At 50.1% G+C, this 17,576-nt stretch overlaps 5 protein-coding genes across 6 annotated transcripts; 3 read left to right on the top strand and 2 right to left on the bottom strand.

The window, feature by feature from the left end:
- Positions 1 to 806: 806 nt before the first annotated feature.
- Positions 807 to 1,482, top strand: LOC137534865 (histone H1B-like). 2 transcript variants are annotated; one of them, XM_068256547.1, is made up of 2 exons: positions 813 to 860; positions 921 to 1,482. In XM_068256547.1, the coding sequence occupies exons 1-2, from the start codon at positions 813 to 815 to the stop codon at positions 1,461 to 1,463; spliced, it is 591 nt and encodes a 196-aa protein (XP_068112648.1). In that variant the 3' UTR covers positions 1,464 to 1,482. The 2 variants fall into 2 exon arrangements, with proteins under 2 accessions (XP_068112649.1, XP_068112648.1); XM_068256548.1 differs by having other exon boundaries at positions 807 to 1,482.
- A 420-nt stretch (positions 1,483 to 1,902) lies between these two features.
- Positions 1,903 to 2,334, bottom strand: LOC137536924 (histone H3). Its single transcript, XM_068259098.1, has one exon. The coding sequence runs from the start codon at positions 2,332 to 2,334 to the stop codon at positions 1,924 to 1,926; it is 411 nt and encodes a 136-aa protein (XP_068115199.1). The 3' UTR covers positions 1,903 to 1,923.
- A 2,020-nt stretch (positions 2,335 to 4,354) lies between these two features.
- On the bottom strand, positions 4,355 to 4,738 carry LOC137536925 (histone H2B 1.1-like). The gene has a single exon (XM_068259099.1). It carries the CDS (start codon positions 4,736 to 4,738, stop codon positions 4,355 to 4,357), a length of 384 nt encoding a protein of 127 aa, XP_068115200.1.
- A 412-nt stretch (positions 4,739 to 5,150) lies between these two features.
- Positions 5,151 to 5,595, top strand: LOC137534873 (histone H2A type 2-B). The gene has a single exon (XM_068256555.1). The coding sequence runs from the start codon at positions 5,151 to 5,153 to the stop codon at positions 5,541 to 5,543; it is 393 nt and encodes a 130-aa protein (XP_068112656.1). The 3' UTR covers positions 5,544 to 5,595.
- Positions 5,596 to 6,824: 1,229 nt separating this feature from the next.
- Positions 6,825 to 7,136, top strand: LOC137534880 (histone H4). The gene has a single exon (XM_068256559.1). It carries the CDS (start codon positions 6,825 to 6,827, stop codon positions 7,134 to 7,136), a length of 312 nt encoding a protein of 103 aa, XP_068112660.1.
- The last annotated feature ends 10,440 nt before the right edge of the window (positions 7,137 to 17,576 follow it).

Here is a 17,576-nt window from a genome sequence, read left to right on the forward strand (position 1 = left end):
GTTTGTCTCGCCTTCCCTCCTCTCATTTACCCCAAATCTGCACTGATTCCGCACACTTTGTGAGTCACACTCTCTACAGCACATCACATCTATTCTACTAACCCTCTGTGGGTGCCTCCTGTCCTCATGCCCTCTATAACCATTGTCCATAGTCACTCTCCCCCAGTCTCCACCCTGGCCCGTCCTGTCTGTGCTCAACAGATACCTGTTTGCTATTATCTATAAATAACCCTGTGTGATATAGGCTCATCCCAATGGCAGCCAGGCAGCAGAGGAGAGCTCAGCCTGTGCTAGCATCCGGGCATTTCTCAGCATAATACTCCCCTCCAGGGGTCAGTCGCCCCCCAGCCCCGTATAATCTGTGGCGAGGATCCTCTCCTTCATATTGCGGGGGGCAGTGACAGGAGACCCCGTATATTAGACATGTTACCCCCTGATAATGATGGAGACAGAGGAGATCGGGAAGCAGTGAGCAGAGCTGGTCACATTACAGCGGGTTTTCCCGGCCACTGTCGCCGCTCAAAAGCCCCCCGTGACTGTAATGGGGGAGGGGAGACCCCTGTCAGCCGGGCGGCCGCACACAGGGGGCGCACCCCTACTTTCCAGGGGGAATAAACCCACTTTTCTCCCGGAGAGGAAACACAAGCAGAGAGCCGAGGAGTGACAGCTGTGTGGAGGGGCGGCTGAGAGTCCCGATCCCACCAATAGGAAGACGCTACTGTCAGCAGCCAATGGCAGCGCAGCCGGGGAGAGTATATAAGCGCTCACTGGCGGCCACTTGCAGTGTTACACTTTGTAATATAACTAGGAAGATGGCAGAGTCCGCCCCAGCAGCCGCCCCTCCTGCAGCGGAGCCCGCCGCCAAGAAGAAGCAGCCTAAGAAGGCGGCAGCCGGAGGAGGAGCCAAGAAAGGCAGCAAGAAGCCTTCCGGCCCCGCCGTGTCCGAGCTCATCCTCAAGGCCGTGTCCGCCTCCAAAGAGCGCAGCGGGGTCTCCCTGGCCGCCCTGAAGAAGGCTCTGGCTGCCGGAGGCTACGATGTGGAGAAGAATAACAGCCGCCTCAAGCTGGCCATCAAGGGCTTGCTGACAAAGGGCAGCCTCGTCCATGTCAAAGGCACCGGCGCCTCCGGATCCTTCAAGGTCAGCAAGAAGGAGGCAGCCGGCAAAGAGCACAAGAAGAAGCCAGCGGCTGCCGCCAAGCCTAAGAAGCCGGCTACTGCCAGGAAGCCCAAAGCCGCCAAGTCCCCGAAGAAGCCTAAGAAAGCCCCCAGCGCCGCCAAGAAGAGCCCCGCTAAGAAGGCGGCCAAGAAACCGGCGGCAGCTGCTGCCAAGAAGCCCAAAGCTGCCGCTAAACCCAAGAAAGCCGCCAAGAGCCCCGCTAAGAAGGCAGCCAAGCCTAAGGCCGCCAAAAGCCCGGCAAAGAAGGCAGCAAAGCCTAAGAAGGTCGCTCCTAAGAAGAAATAAGCTGCAGCTTATCACTCCATAGACCCAAAGGCTCTTTTCAGAGCCACCCACATGTACACTGAAGAGATGTGATGAGTCTCATGTTTACATCACTTAGTCACTTACGCGTCCACGATCGCAACGTGAATTGGAATACCAATTGCAGAGATCTCATAAATGCGAATCGTTTGAGTGCCGTAATGTTAAAGTGCTGTAATACAATCTGCACTGAAAGTAATAGATAATATATCCATCCTTGTTACATTACAGATCATTCCCTCTTGTAGAAAACCACCACTGCTCCGAGATGCCGTTACATAGTTAGCAAAGATTATAAACGTTAAGGTTTAAAATGACCCACGAAATATACACTGGTAGATCGTCATCGGACTTTTAGTAATCGTGAAACAGCCCTGTGTAGAAAATGTGGGGGTGGCTCTGAAAAGAGCCTTTGTGTTGTGGGTGAGAATGTGTGACGCGCTTATGCCCTCTCGCCGCGGATCCTGCGGGCCAGCTGGATGTCTTTGGGCATGATGGTGACCCTCTTGGCGTGGATGGCGCACAGGTTGGTGTCCTCGAAGAGCCCCACCAGATAAGCCTCGCTGGCCTCCTGCAGAGCCATGACGGCCGAGCTCTGGAAGCGCAGGTCGGTCTTGAAGTCCTGGGCGATCTCCCGCACCAGGCGCTGGAAGGGCAGCTTGCGGATCAGCAGCTCGGTGGATTTCTGGTAGCGGCGGATCTCTCGGAGAGCCACTGTACCGGGCCGGTAGCGGTGAGGCTTCTTCACTCCTCCGGTGGCCGGGGCGCTCTTCCGGGCGGCTTTGGTGGCCAGCTGCTTGCGGGGAGCTTTCCCTCCGGTGGACTTGCGGGCGGTCTGCTTGGTTCTGGCCATCGCTCAATCGGCTGATTCTACTCGCAGGCGAGAATAGACTGAGGAGAGCGGCCGGGAAAAGCCTTTTTATACAGCCTGCGCCTCTCTGTCATTGGCTGCCTCACACCACGCCCCCTGCAGGCCAGTACCCCTATTCATACAGCGCTCTGGCTTCTGATTGGCCGGGGCGATCGGGAGCTTTTATCTGAATGGCTACTGGAGAACATTTGTTATTTTTTAAATGGCCCGCCACATCTTGCTTTGTTAGATCAACCCGCCAGTTCTACAATTTTGCCTGCTCCGGTTGTTATTTTATTTAGTAAATATGCTATTGCCATTTAAAGCCTCATAGCTAAAAGCAGAAGCTGGATGAGTCACGTCCCTCTGCAGAGCAGATCTGTAGTTTACACGTATGTGACTCTCTGTATCGGGTTGTAGTAATAGATCGGCCGGGCTGAGGATTCCTGTTGCCGTGGAGACCTGAACTCTCCCTCCCCCCTGTGCGGGCATCAGCCGGGGCTGTAATAGGAAGTCTCCCCGCTCCACTCACAGAGCGATCTCACACCGAGCGGAGCGTGACAGAACTCGGGGGAAGTTTGGAATGAGTTGTTGTTGCAGTGACAGCAGATGGGATATCTGGCTAGCTTGCCATTCATCAGCGTCCCTCCAATTCTATATCAAAGACCAAAGTATTTTGAATAAAGAATGTCACTTCTGGCCACCACCATACACACAGCACTATCATGGTTTATTAGACATTACCAAGTAATGCTATACGGGCAGCCCGCTTCTAATCAACCCCAGCTGTAGCCGCCTCAGGATATATACCAGTGGCGTAGCTAAGGAGCTGTGGGCCCCCCAAGCACTCTACATAACGATTGATAAAGCGCACCAAAAGCAACTACAGTGTCAGTTGCAAGACGGGGATGGGGGGACAGTTTTGTAATGATTGCCACTATTCAAAGTATCTATAGAAGTAATTATGAGCACAGGACTAATAGAGAGCTAATACTGTAGTTGCGGGAGGGCCCTTCGGGGCCCCTCTGGTACCGATGCGGTCGCAACCTCTGCAACCCCTTATTGCTACGTCCCTGATATACACTGTATAGCTACAGTACGAGAAGTCAGTGACACACATCCACCAATGTATAGGAAATAATCCTGTATATACAGTATTGTGGTTCATTTTATTCTCGGGAAGACCCTGCGTCACTTCCAAGACTACAGAGTACTCTAATAAAAGCTTTTCCAAACGCTGCAGAGGGAACTATTCTTCACAACCTTCACTTAAAATTCTTTGTTCATATTCAGAATAGAAGAACTACACAAATATATATATATATATATACGGTTTATGACTGAACAGTGAATACGTGTCTGGAGGTGAATAGTAATGTTATAGTGGGGGTTGGAACCCCCTCCTACCCTTTACCCACCAGGTGCAGGGTGGTTTCCAATAGCGGTGATACAATTCGAAATCATAACAGTGTGCGCACCTCAGCTCCACAATCAAGTAGACGGTGGACTGTTGGGTTATGCTCGGTATGGGGCGCTGCTAGACACTGTGCCACTTCTCTCGTACTTCATTGCATTCTCAGGAAGACTATGCGGCCATCCGGTATGCAGAGAGACTCCAGTCCTGACCTGAGGAAAGGGTTTAGGTTCCTCTAAAGTTCTGCAAGGCTGAAGTTACTCCGAACCCGTCAGACAACATGGTATATTCAGATCACCCCACAAGACAATCGTACACGTTACGCATATTCGAAAGTATAACGGATTCCCGTAGAGACAAGTCTCGGGTATACGGCTATCCTGTATTTACAGTGTAAATGATCGGATCGATTCAAAATGTAGTAGCCAATTAATCACTGATCCTAAGGTCCTAAACACCCCCGACTACTAGACTGCGGTGAGAATACTGCACAGTATCTCATTAAATTAAGACATATCAGTAACAGGCTACAGCTCCATAGTGAATTAGTGGGTGGCTCTGAAAAGAGCCTTTGGGTTATTATGCTCGGTATGGGGCGCTGCTGGGCAATTACTTGGCGCTGGTGTACTTGGTGACGGCCTTGGTGCCCTCGGACACGGCGTGCTTGGCCAGCTCTCCCGGCAGCAGCAGGCGGACAGCGGTCTGGATCTCCCGGGAAGTGATGGTGTGGCGCTTGTTGTAATGAGCCAGGCGGGAAGCTTCCCCGGCGATGCGCTCGAAGATGTCATTGACGAAGGAGTTCATGATGCTCATGGCCTTGGAGGAGATGCCGGTGTCGGGGTGCACCTGCTTCAGCACCTTGTACACGTAGATGGCGTAGCTCTCCTTCCTGGTCTTCCTGCGCTTCTTGCCGTCCTTCTTCTGAGTCTTGCTCACCGCTTTCTTAGAGCCCTTCTTGGGCGCCGGGGCGGACTTGGTTGGTTCAGGTGCCATGCTGATTCTCAGTAACTCTGCAGAGTGCGGAGACACAATAAGGAGCAGCGCCGCCTCCCCTCCTTATATAGGCCGATTATGCTAATCAGGCTGCAGGAGAGCCGGCTCACACTATTGGAGAGCGTCACTAGTGCCGCCTGATAACCGCCCCTTATAGTTGATTGGCTGGATGAGAAAATTGCATAGTTGAAGAGCGCAACAAACAAACCCAGATGCAATTGGTTACTAACGTACAGAGCCTCGCCCCGGCGTTTGCTGATTAGTGGATTGCCAGACCTTCTTGCTATTGGCTGAGGTGAATAGCAGCCAATCAGGTGGCAGCGCGGGGCGGGCTGCAGAGTATATAGGGCAGGAGGAGGGGCGGGTTCGGCTATTCTCGTGTTGGAGAGTTATTTGTATCCCAGAAGTTATCATGTCTGGAAGAGGCAAACAAGGCGGCAAGGCTCGTGCCAAGGCCAAGACTCGCTCCTCCCGGGCCGGGCTGCAGTTCCCAGTCGGCCGTGTTCACCGTCTGCTGAGGAAGGGCAACTATGCGGAGCGGGTGGGGGCCGGAGCTCCGGTCTATCTGGCCGCAGTGCTGGAGTATCTGACCGCTGAGATCCTGGAGCTGGCTGGCAACGCCGCCCGGGACAACAAGAAGACCCGCATCATCCCCCGCCACCTGCAGCTGGCTGTGCGCAACGACGAGGAGCTCAACAAGCTGCTGGGTGGGGTGACCATCGCCCAGGGGGGCGTCCTGCCCAACATCCAGGCCGTGCTGCTGCCCAAGAAGACCGAGAGCCACAAGGCCGCCAAGAGCAAGTAATTCCTGCAGCGATAGATATTCCACAGAACCCAAAGGCTCTTTTCAGAGCCACCCACACTGTCTACACAGAGCTGATTTACATACTGTATAATCTGCAGAGTGTTCTATACTTATTATTGTGCTGGCGCATCTGTATTCTGCACTTACACAAGAAGTGACCTTTTTCTAAAATGGGAGTCTCCTCAGTATAAGAACGAAAGGCGATAAATCTGGTTAGCAATAGCTGATGTTTTCGAATATCCCGCGCATATATAACCGTTTTCTCGTCATTTTAAAGCTCCTCCCCACCCAGAGATTACCACATGGTGGCAGCACTTTGATTTATTGCACATGATCTGCTGAGAAAGTGAAGATGTAACATTGTAACAAGCGTGTAATATCTGAGGCTAGCATGTGATAAACAATGTAACGATATTACTGCAGTGCGCACACGCCTGAGCAGTTAGCATTGTTCTCTAGCACTAGCGCGCTTCCAATAACGTATATTAATCGGGCTTCCAATGAAAGAAGCGGAGACCCGAGCAGGCGGCTTCCCCAGAATTATTACACCGAGCAGCTGGTAACCGCTGCTTATCAATCATCCTGCCGATCACCAGCTGACTCGCAGCACAGGGAGACGATTAATGTAGGATTTACAGCAGTGTGCTGCCAATTGTGACCGATTTATTCTGGGTGTTTAGCTTAGCTGGTGGAAGTCGCTAAAATGGCGGTAAAGACCGTTAAATACACGCGGGATACAGATCGTATTTCTTTCCTTGTGTTCATAATAGTGCCTAATAGAATTGTAATGAGGATTTCCTCACATCTGCTCCTTCCCACCTGCATCGCGGTGCTGAAGTTGCGCATCTTGCTGTATAATAATCTTTTGATGCTGATGGGAGAACCTAAGCGAATACAGTATTAGTTTTTAATGCCAAAACTTTGAGCCACGCCCCCAGTAGTCTGGCGAACCACAAAGTATTCATAGGCCTAATAAAACTACCTACTGGTATTTACATGTTGCAGTGGAGTAACGATTTTATGTAAATCTGTATGACTACAATATACGATATACGTAATACTGCAGATAAAAGCCAAAAAGCAATGACCATTTCCTGCATAAGTACAGTAATGGAAGATGTAGGAAAATAGTATCTATATGTTCAATATTCCAAATCTGTATGTGGCTCCGCCCTCTGCTATGCAGTCTCCCCTCAGGTCCGCTCAGTCTGTATAAGAGGAGAGGAGGCGGCAGCAACGATCAGTTCATATCTGCACCGGAGAAGAAGCAGCTTCGTAATTATGTCTGGCCGAGGAAAGGGCGGGAAGGGACTCGGGAAAGGAGGCGCCAAGCGGCACAGGAAGGTGCTCCGGGATAACATCCAGGGCATCACTAAGCCCGCCATCCGCCGCCTGGCCCGCAGAGGGGGTGTCAAGCGCATCTCCGGCCTCATCTATGAGGAGACCCGCGGAGTGCTGAAGGTTTTCCTGGAGAACGTCATCCGGGACGCCGTCACCTACACCGAGCACGCCAAGAGGAAGACGGTCACCGCCATGGATGTGGTGTACGCCCTCAAGCGCCAGGGGCGCACCCTCTACGGCTTCGGGGGCTAAACTCCCCATTTCCCTGATTATAACAACTAAAACAAAAAGGCCTTTTTCAGGGCCACCCACTGTTTCTGTAGAAAGCGCTATGGGAATATGTTGAACTCAAATTTACAATTTCATATTTATACGGAAGGTGTGTATAAATATGTAATGCACGGCGGCATTGCTATTAAATATAATACATATATATGTGCTGTAGTGATGGGAATTCCGGCTCGTCTGAATCGGCTCCCAGTAAAGAGCCGGTTCTTACGGCTCTGAATCGGCTCTTCATTAAATATCACTAAGAATCGGAGTAGAAGCCCTGCCCCCGTCTCCATGACGTCTCCAGACTGCTTCCCTGACTGGGGCAATCCCTTCTGCTACTGCTCCGCTCCACCCCATACACTCCTACAAGCTGCAAGAGGAAGACTACATCTCCCAGCATGCCTCAGCGCCCTTTAGTGATGGGAATTCCGGCTCTTCTTGGAGAATCGGCTCTTCTGAATCGGCTCCCATTAAAGAGCCGGCTCTTACGGCTCTCAATCGGCTCTTCATTAAATTTCACTAGTTGCCACTCAGTATCGGAGTAAAAGCCCCGCCCCGGCTCCATGACAACTCCAGACTGCTTCTCTGGCTCCGGCAATCCCCCCTGCTACTGCTCTGCTCCGCCCCATACACTCCTACAAGCTGCATGAGGAGGACTACATCTCCCAGCATGCCTCAGCGCCCTTTATTACACAGCAAAGCAGAGCTGTGTGGGGCGGCTGAGGCATCGGCTCTTTCAAAACTGAGAGCCGGCTCTTGTCGTTCGCATCAAAGAGCCGGCTCGTTCGCGAACGACCCATCACTAGCGCCCTTTATTACACAGCAAATCAGAGCTGTGTGGGGCGGCTGAGGCATCGGCTCTTTTAAAACTGAGAACCGGCTCTCGCCGTTCGCAGCAAAGAGCCGGCTCTTAGAGCCGGCTCGTTCGCGAACGACCCATCACTAATGTGCTGAGCAAGGAGAGGGGGTGATTGAACAGAACAGTGTTATACAATATAACATAATGAGCTGTTACATCTGAGGTCAGTATCAGATACACAATGGGCTCTATTCTCAAAGACTTCCCGCATGCGGTAAAGTACATGCGGTAAGTTTGCACCCAAAATACCGTCAAGTTGGGATTCTCAAAATGTTCCGCATGTTTTTTCCGCATGCGGAAAAAGTGTGATAAAAGTGCGGGATTCATGCGGTAAAATTTCCGCAAAGTCGGTATTTTCCGCAATAAAAGATCAATTCTCAAAGATGTTCAGGCTAGTGATGGGCGAACACCTGGATGTTCGGGTTCGGGAAAGTTCGCCGAACATGGCCGAGATGTTCGGCATGTTCGGGCCGAACCCCGAACTTCCCGAACATCCCTATTTTGGGGGCCCTATGGGGTCGCAGGCATAAGGGGGGAGCATGCCCCGATCGCGGGGGGGGTCGGAAATTCCCCCCACCCCCTCCGCTAGCGCTCCCCCCTCTGCCCGCTTCCCCATTCAAAAGTTTCAAGAAGTACCTGTATAGCGGATGGCCTGGCAGTGGGCGGCACTGTGGAGTGAGGAGGAGGAGGAGTCCGGAGAGTGACGAGTTGAGGGAGGCCGGGCAGCGGGCGTGAGGTCAGCGAAAGGGCGGAACTTCCGCCCTTTCTCTGACCTCACGCCCGCTGCCCGGCCTCCCTCAACTCGTCACTCTCCGGACTCCTCCTCCTCCTCACTCCACAGTGCCGCCCACTGCCAGGCCATCCGCTATACAGGTACTTCTTGAAACTTTTGAATGGGGAAGCGGGCAGAGGGGGGAGCGCTAGCGGAGGGGGTGGGGGGAATTTCCGACCCCCCCCGCGATCGGGGCATGCTCCCCCCTTATGCCTGCGACCCCATAGGGGGGCCGTATTGCGGCCTGTTCGGCCGAACAGGGCCCTGTTCGCCCGAACAGGGGCCCTGTTCGGCCCTGTTCGGGGGCATACAGAAGTTCGGGGCGAACCCGAACTTAAAAGGCCGAACACCATGAGGTGTTCGGCCGAACTCGAACATCACCCGAACAGGGTGATGTTCTGCAGAACCCGAACAGTGGCGAACACTGTTCGCCCAACACTAGTTCAGGCGCATCATTTCTTCGTTAATTACCGAATTTTTATCACCTACAAGTAGTAGGTGATATATTCCGCATCCCATTGACTTTAATGAAGTGTGGAGGCTTAAGGGCTGTGCTTGGTGGACTTTTTCATGCGACCTTTTTACCGCATGATTCCCGCATGAATAATGGCCGTTTCCGCATCTTTTTTCCCGCATGCGGCAAACATGCGGAAAATGTTAGTGAATGCTGAAAAAATGCGGAGTTTACCGCTGGCGGGAATTTACCGGTAAAATTTTGCGGTACTTTTGGCTCTTTGAGAATAGAGCCCATTGTAACATAATGAGCTGTTACATCTGAGGTCAGTATCAGATACACAATGTAACATAATGAGCTGTTACATCTGAGGTCAGTATGAGATACACAATGTAATCATGTTGTTCCGGTGGGATCCTATGCCTGGCGGTTTTGGTGGGGATGTTTGGTGGCTTGAGGGATTAAAGAAGCTACTGCCGGGGTTGGTGGGTTGTGTTCTCCTATGGGCGCTGGGCCACAGTCTCCATGTGTGAAGGGAGTTCCGGGGTGACCCGATAATTCCACGCCGTTGATTACTGAAGTTTGAGCACAGCAGAGATAAATGTAAGCTGCTCTATTGTCTCTTCCTCCAGTATTTTCGACCAGGGGTGTTGCGATTCCACTTCACCCGTCTTGTCGTTGGTTGAGCCGGGCTTCCTGCGGCCCCGTCTTGTCCGCCTAAAGGGACTCCTGCACATGATGGAGTGGGTTTGGACGTATTTGGTGTTGCTTTTTGGCCTGAAGGTTTCTCAGGGCTAGAATCTGACCCTGATTCCGAGGTCCAATATCCTCGACGGTTCCTTTTACGGTTAGATTTATTAGGAGCTTGTCCCCAATCGAAGATACGACCTTTCTTATAATCGTCCTGATCTCTCCTAAACTTGCGAAGCTTCCTCTCTTTAATTATATCCTGTATCGGGCCCAGTCGATTATCGATCTTCTCGATAATAGTGTCGTAATTTGCGAAAGTGGTAAGTTTACCCAACTCTTTCCTGCAATCTTTTAGCTCCTCAGACACTTTGTTGTATTCAACCTCACTTCGATCCAGCACTATCTTTTGAAGCTTCAGTGCGTTCTCCAACTGCTGGGCCTTCCACACCTTCATAAATTCCACATCATCCTGGTACTCCAATGCCTCACTGTACCTTCGAAAGCCTCGAGCCGCAATCTGTTCTCCGTCGTAGCGTTTTAAGGTCGCCACCGTCCAGAATAGCTGTAGTTCCTTTTCAGAAAGACGGGGCCGCAGGAAGCCCGGCTCAACCAACGACAAGACGGGTGAAGTGGAATCGCAACACCCCTGGTCGAAAATACTGGAGGAAGAGACAATAGCTCCCATAGAGGATGAGTTACAAATTATCAATCTTACTGGCCTTACGTTACCAGAAGGCTCTGAGTCCCTTCTGAAGAAAGGTTTAAATTACTCCATCTCCTGTAATTTTGATAAATTCCATTTTGAGGTGGATTGGTATAAGGCTATCCGCAAGCTAAATATCTCCACACATCACTTTCAAGACAAACCAGAGAACCAGTTAGGCTTTTTACCCCCTATGACAAGGCTTGATTTGCAAGTATTCACTGACTTAATGAGCCTACTGGAAGAAAACGAATCGGGATCTACAGCCACTATAGAGTCTTCCACTGATAGGGAGGCCTTTATCCCTTGCCGTTCAGTTAGAGATTTTCCCTCTCATCCAGGCTCTGACATTGACAAGTTTGACAACAAGGTCAAAAGTGAACTACAGGCCCTCATTTATCCTGAAGCTCCATCGAATTTATCCCCTCAAGAACTGTCAGCCTTGAAATGGCTCAGTACTAATGATAAAATTGTAGCCAAGAAGGCTGATAAGGGGGGCAATTTAGTTCTTCTATCTAGAGAGGCCTATAAAGCTGAGGCATTGAGACAGTTAGAGGGATCTGATGGCTTTTATGAAAAATTGGCTAGGGACCCCACATATCAGTATAAAAGGGTGTTACAGACATTGTTACGTCAGGGTGTCGAACAGGGCTGGCTCTCTCGGAAATTGGGAGAAGGTTTGTTCCCCGAGTACCCTAGAAAGCCAGTCTGGTATATGTTACCTAAGGTGCATAAGAGCTTGGAGCAGCCTCCGGGCCGGCCCATTGTGTCGGCTAAGGGGTCGGTCACCGAACCCTTGTCTCGGTACCTTGAATATCTACTGAAGCCGTTCCTTGATAAAATCCCTTCCTACTTGGCCGACACCCTGGCGGTCCTGAGGCTGCTCCCATCCATACAGTGGAGGCCGGGACTTCACCTGGCCTCCATTGATGTGGAAAGTTTATACACCAGAATCCCACAGGACCTAGGGGTGGAGGTAGTCCAACAATTTTTGGTTAAACAGGGGAAGGATGAACTCTGGACAGAATATATTGGGAAGTGTCTTTCCTATGTCCTTAAGCACAATGCATTCCTGTTTGACGGTGCCTGGTACAGACAGGCCTCTGGCGTGGCGATGGGGACCTCGGTGGCTCCAACCTTTGCAAACCTTTTTTTGGCGCATTGGGAGGATAATTACATCTACCATCCGAGTAATCCCTATCGCCGCGCCATCGTGACCTGGCACCGTTACATGGATGACGTGCTGTTGGTCTGGGATGGTGAGGAGGCCCTTTTCAATGATTTTGTAAAATGGCTTGATCTTAATGATTTGAATATGAAATTTACTGGAGTATGGGGAAACACTGAATTGCAATTTTTGGACCTTATGTTGTTTATAGAGGATGGGAGGTTACTATCTAGGGGATTTAGGAAGCAGACGGCCACTAATTCTATTTTGGCTTACTCCAGTTACCATCCACGTCATGTGCTAGATGGGATACCATATAGCCAGTTTTTACGGCTTAAAAGAAACAATAGTAAGCAGGAAGATTTTGAAGCCCAATGTAAAGAACTGGGGTTTAGATTGATGTCCCGGGGATACCCATTACCCTTGTTGATTGAGGCGTTTACTCGAGCCAATGGACAGGAAAGAGAAAACCTTTTCAATCGCAACATTAGGAAGAAACAATCCTTTAAATCCGATACAGGGAAATCTGTTGTCCCTTTTGTGTTCGACTTCTCTCCTATGGCTCCGAGAATCCGCCAAATTATCAATAAGAACTGGGTCGAAGTGTCAAATAGTGCCAATGTGTGGTCCAAACTACATGAAAAACCCATGGTGACATTTAGAAGGGCCAAGACTATTGGAGACGTATTGGTCAGAAGTGAGTACAGGGAGGTGGATTGGCTAACTAAAATGAGACCGAAGGGAAATTTTCGGTGTCACAATTGTAGCCACTGCCACCAATTTCTCCCTGGCAAGTCACTTGTTTTGGGTGGTCATGAGATTGTTATCAAAGAGCTTCTCCACTGTAAATCTATGTTTGTAGTATATGTTGTACTATGCCCATGTAGGCGCTATTATATTGGAAAAACTACTAGACCCATGGGTGCGAGATTCCAGGAACACTACAATTCGATTAAAACTGGGAAGGGTGCTGGTCGCTTGATTGCTCACATCAGAGAAGTACATGGAGGCAATGCTGATTGCCTTCGTTTTTGTGGATTAAAAACAGTTCAAATACCCTCAAGAGGGGGATGTAGATAGAGATGAGCCGAAATTTTCGAAATTTCGAACTGCTTTTATTACGAATGCGAAATTTAACATTACGACCCAAATTCGTAATTTCGTAATTAATTTTCAAATCGTAATTTACAATTTCGTAATCGAAATTTCACTCCCGTAATGACGAATTTCGTGTCTCCAACCGAAATTTTACTTTTTCAGGTTTGTAAGGGTTTCTATCCCTCTAGATGCCTAAAATGAATAGCCCAGCCAGCCAGCCCTTCTCCTTCTCCTTCTCCTTCTCCTTCTCCCTCTCTCTCTCTCTCTCTCTCTCTCTCTCTCTCTCTCTCTCTCTCTCTCTCTCTCTCTCTCTCTCTCTCCAGAGATCTGTAGTATTTCAAAACCATACTCACATTCATGACATGTCCAGGGATCAAACCCAGGCCAACCACACGGAAGACAGCTATGCTCACCACCATACCACCAAACACACACTAAATAGACTGCTAACCTAAATCTTACTTGTAGACAGTCATATGAGACACATGCTGGGTGCAGGGCTTTGTGATTGGACCATGGACCATGCGATAGAGTGAGGTGCAAAAATGAAATCATGCCTAGCAGAGGATGGTTTCACAATGCTAAATGCTAGGCTGGCTGTGGTGCAATTGGTTAGTGCGTCTGGCTGGTAACAGCAAGGTTACAGGTTCGATTCCATCCAGGCATGTCTTTTCCTTTTGCGTTCAACAGTTGTCCAAACAGAGCCAACAGAGCCCCAGATAGCCATGTAGAGTTAGGTCACAGCTAGCCTGGCTGTGGTGCAATTGGTTAGTGTGTCTGGCTGGTAACAGCAAGGTTACAGGTTCGATTCCATCCAGGCATGTCTTTTCCTTTTGAGTTCAACAGTTGTCCAAACACCGAGCACAAAGTTTTGCATGCGTAAAGTTTTACGCACGCAAAATACCCCATGGGGTTCAATGGCGCAGCGCGCGCACGCAAAAGGAAAAGACATGCCTGGATGGAATCAAACCTGTGACCTTGCTGTTACCAGCCAGACACACTAACCAATTGCACCACAGCCAGGCTAGCTGTGACCTAACTCTACATGGCTATCTGGGGCTCTGTTGGCTCTGTTTGGACAACTGTTGAACGCAAAAGGAAAAGACATGCCTGGATGGAATCGAACCTGTAACCTTGCTGTTACCAGCCAGACACACTAACCAATTGCACCACAGCCAGGCTAGCTGTGACCTAACTCTACATGGCTATCTGGGGCTCTGTTGGCTCTGTTTGGACAACTGTTGAACGCAAAAGGAAAAGACATGCCTGGATGGAATTGAACCTGTAACCTTGCTGTTACCAGCCAGACACACTAACCAATTGCACCACAGCCAGGCTAGCTGTGACCTAACTCTACATGGCTATCTGGGGCTCTGTTGGCTCTGTTTGGACAACTGTTGAACGCAAAAGGAAAAGACATGCCTGGATGGAATTGAACCTGTAACCTTGCTGTTACCAGCCAGACGCACTAACCAATTGCACCACAGCCAGCCTAGCATTTAGCACTGTGAAACCATCCTCTGCTAGGCATGATTTCATTTTTGCACCTCACTCTATCGCATGGTCCAATCACAAAGCCCTGCACCCAGCATGTGTCTCATATGACTGTCTACAAGTAAGATTTAGGTTAGCAGTCTATTTAGTGTGTGTTTGGTGGTATGGTGGTGAGCATAGCTGTCTTCCGTGTGGTTGGCCTGGGTTTGATCCCTGGACATGTCATGAATGTGAGTATGGTTTTGAAATACTACAAATCTCTGGAGAGAGAGAGAGAGAGAGAGAGAGAGAGAGAGAGAGAGAGAGAGAGAGAGAGAGAGAGAGAGAGAGAGAGCGAGAGAGAGGAGGAGGAGGTTGGTTATTCATTTTAGGCATCTAGAGGGATAGAAACCTTTGCAAACTTTAAAATACTAAATTTCGTAATCGTAATTACGAAAATTTGCGTAATTTGCGAAAATTACGAAATTTCGATTACTGCTAAAATCGTAATTGTAGTAATTTCGCGAAATTTCGGAAATTCGTAATTAGGTCATTACGCTCATCCCTAGATGTAGAGATAAATGCTTGCGGAGGGAGGAGGCTAGATTGATCTCCTTGACAGATGCTTGTGTGAGGGTGGGACTTAACGAACGTAATGAACTTTGGTGTTTTTTGGATAAGCATTGAACGAGTATAGGCTGTGGGCTTTCACCGAACCTCTTATTGTTTTCAACTCCTTCTCTTTCTATCTTTACTTCCTCTTGCTGGCTTTTTCTTTTCCTCTCTCTTTTCCCTCCTTTTCCCCTTCTGCTCTCTGGTTCCTTTATATAATCTCCTTCCTTATTTTCCTCTCCCCTTGGTCCGGTGATCTCCCCCAGCCTTGATGACCCTTTAGGCCCATAAGCATTTTTATGCTATTGTATGACATAACTCCACTCTCTCTACCAGGCATGGTCGGAAGAGCCAATTTCCGATTCCGCGGTAATTCCGCATACCGCCACTACCGAAATTCCGCTTCCGCTACATTCCGGTGGAATTCCGCGGTATTCCGCCACGTGCACTTTCCGTATTTTTAAACGGACTTCCGTAATTTTTAAACGGATTTCCGTAAATTTAGGAGGAAACACTCAATCGCTCATTTGAAATATCTATTGTTAATAAAGTTGATTTGTATTTTGTAAATTTGGATAAAAAAAATGTTGAAACCGTTATTTTAGCGCAGTAACTCTCCGCTGATTATGATTGGTCAACTCATTCCGCATCTCCTGATTGGTCAATTCATTCCGATTCCGATTTTGCCGGAATTCCGAATTCCGGATTGCAAATTCCGAATTCCGGATTGCAAATTCCGAATTCCGCGGAACCATGCGGAAACCCCAATTCCGGCGGAATTTCGGAATTTTAGCTTCCGCGGAATTCGGAAGCCCATGCCTGTGCATAACCTGCACACCGCATACCTTTTGTCATCAGTACATTCCTCAAAGCAATCCCACACTGGTGACTTTAATTTACTGCGGCCCCCACTAGCAGAGGGTGCAGCGGAGCAATGTGTGGTAGTAGTTGCCGGGGGTTGCATGGTGGTGGTGCCGGCTGAAGCAGTGTCCTGTCTACTTCCTCCACGCCCACTGCTGCCGATGCCCCTGCCCCTGCCTGACATATGGCGATATCCTTGCCTAGGCCGAGGTGACTCGTCATCCTGCTCTGACCATTCTTCCACGGACTCAGCAGGCTGCACATAGTTAGGGTCCACAACGTCGTCATCATCAGCAGCATCATCATAATCCAGCTCTTCCTCTGACTCCCCCGCCTCCTCTTCTGTCCCTACATCCCCAGACACAGACCCCTCTTCTTCATCACCAGAACTCAACAACGCTTGTGATTGTGGCCCGATCTCAATCTCTGCCACATCAGTCCCCAGTAAGTCCTGAGCTTCTTGCATCAGCAGGTTCCCAGATGCCGGACTGAGGGACAGAACGCTGTCATCCTGGGAGGGCTGCTGACCAGTGGGTGCTGGGGTGGATGTCATAACAAGCGTGGGATGTTGGCTGCTGCTGCTACTGCTTGGAGTGGTGTTCACAGTAGAGGTCTGGGAGGAAGTCATGATGTCCATGAGTACGTCAGGTTCCATTTGCTCAACCACCACACGGGGACCAGAAACTTTAAAATATTTGGACAATGGCGTCCGCTGACTCGGCCCAGGCTTTGCTGCCCCCTTTTCTGCTGCATCACGACCACGTACAGCTGGGCGTCCTCTCCCTGGACGTGGAGCAGTCCCAGAAGTGGCTGAGGCAATTGAAATCCCTTTCCTCTCACCCCGCGAAACCCTGCCAGACATGTTGCTAGTAATGAATCACTGGATGCAGTGGGCACAGTACAAGGTCACTGAAGGATGCAGTGGGCACAGTACAAGGTCACTGAAGGATGCAGTGGCCACAGTACAAGGTCACTGAAGGATGCAGTGGGCACAGCAGTGGGCACTGGATATACAACTAGGTCACTGAAGGATGCAGTGGCCACAGTACAAGGTCACTGAAGGATGCAGTGGCCACAGTACAAGGTCACTGAAGGATGCAGTGGGCACAGCAGTGGGCACTGGATATACAACTAGGTCACTGAAGGATGCAGTGGCCACAGTACAAGGTCACTGAAGGATGCAGTGGGCACAGCAGTGGGCACTGGATATACAACTAGGTCACTGAAGGATGCAGTGGGCACAGTACAAGGTCACTGAAGGATGCAGTGGGCACAGCAGTGGGCACTGGATATACAACTAGGTCACTGAAGGATGCAGTGGGCACAGTACAAGGTCACTGAAGGATGCAGTGGGCACAGTACAAGGTCACTGAAGGATGCAGTGGGCACAGCAGTGGGCACTGGATATACAACTAGGTCACTGAAGGATGCAGTGGCCACAGTACAAGGTCACTGAAGGATGCAGTGGGCACAGCAGTGGCCACTTAATATACAACTAGGTCACTGAAGGATGCAGTGGCCACAGTACAAGGTCACTGAAGGATGCAGTGGGCACAGCAGTGGGCACTGGATATACAACTAGGTCACTGAAGGATGCAGTGGGCACACAAGGATGTCAAACTGTGTAATGAGATGCTCATATGCCAGCGAGCGAGCGAGCAGTGGGCACTGGGCACGGCACAAGGTCACTGACAGAATGAATGAACAGCGCTGGCAGAGAGTGGCGGCG

This window comes from Hyperolius riggenbachi, chromosome 10 (assembly GCF_040937935.1).
Source record: "Hyperolius riggenbachi isolate aHypRig1 chromosome 10, aHypRig1.pri, whole genome shotgun sequence".
NCBI lineage: Eukaryota > Metazoa > Chordata > Amphibia > Anura > Hyperoliidae > Hyperolius > Hyperolius riggenbachi.

Coding starts and splice junctions, on each gene's coding strand:
- LOC137534865 (XM_068256548.1), top strand. CDS start 813: ATGGCAGAGTCCGCCCCAGCAGCCGCCCCTCCTGCAGCGGAGCCCGCC.
- LOC137536924 (XM_068259098.1), bottom strand. CDS start 2,334: ATGGCCAGAACCAAGCAGACCGCCCGCAAGTCCACCGGAGGGAAAGCT.
- LOC137536925 (XM_068259099.1), bottom strand. CDS start 4,738: ATGGCACCTGAACCAACCAAGTCCGCCCCGGCGCCCAAGAAGGGCTCT.
- LOC137534873 (XM_068256555.1), top strand. CDS start 5,151: ATGTCTGGAAGAGGCAAACAAGGCGGCAAGGCTCGTGCCAAGGCCAAG.
- LOC137534880 (XM_068256559.1), top strand. CDS start 6,825: ATGTCTGGCCGAGGAAAGGGCGGGAAGGGACTCGGGAAAGGAGGCGCC.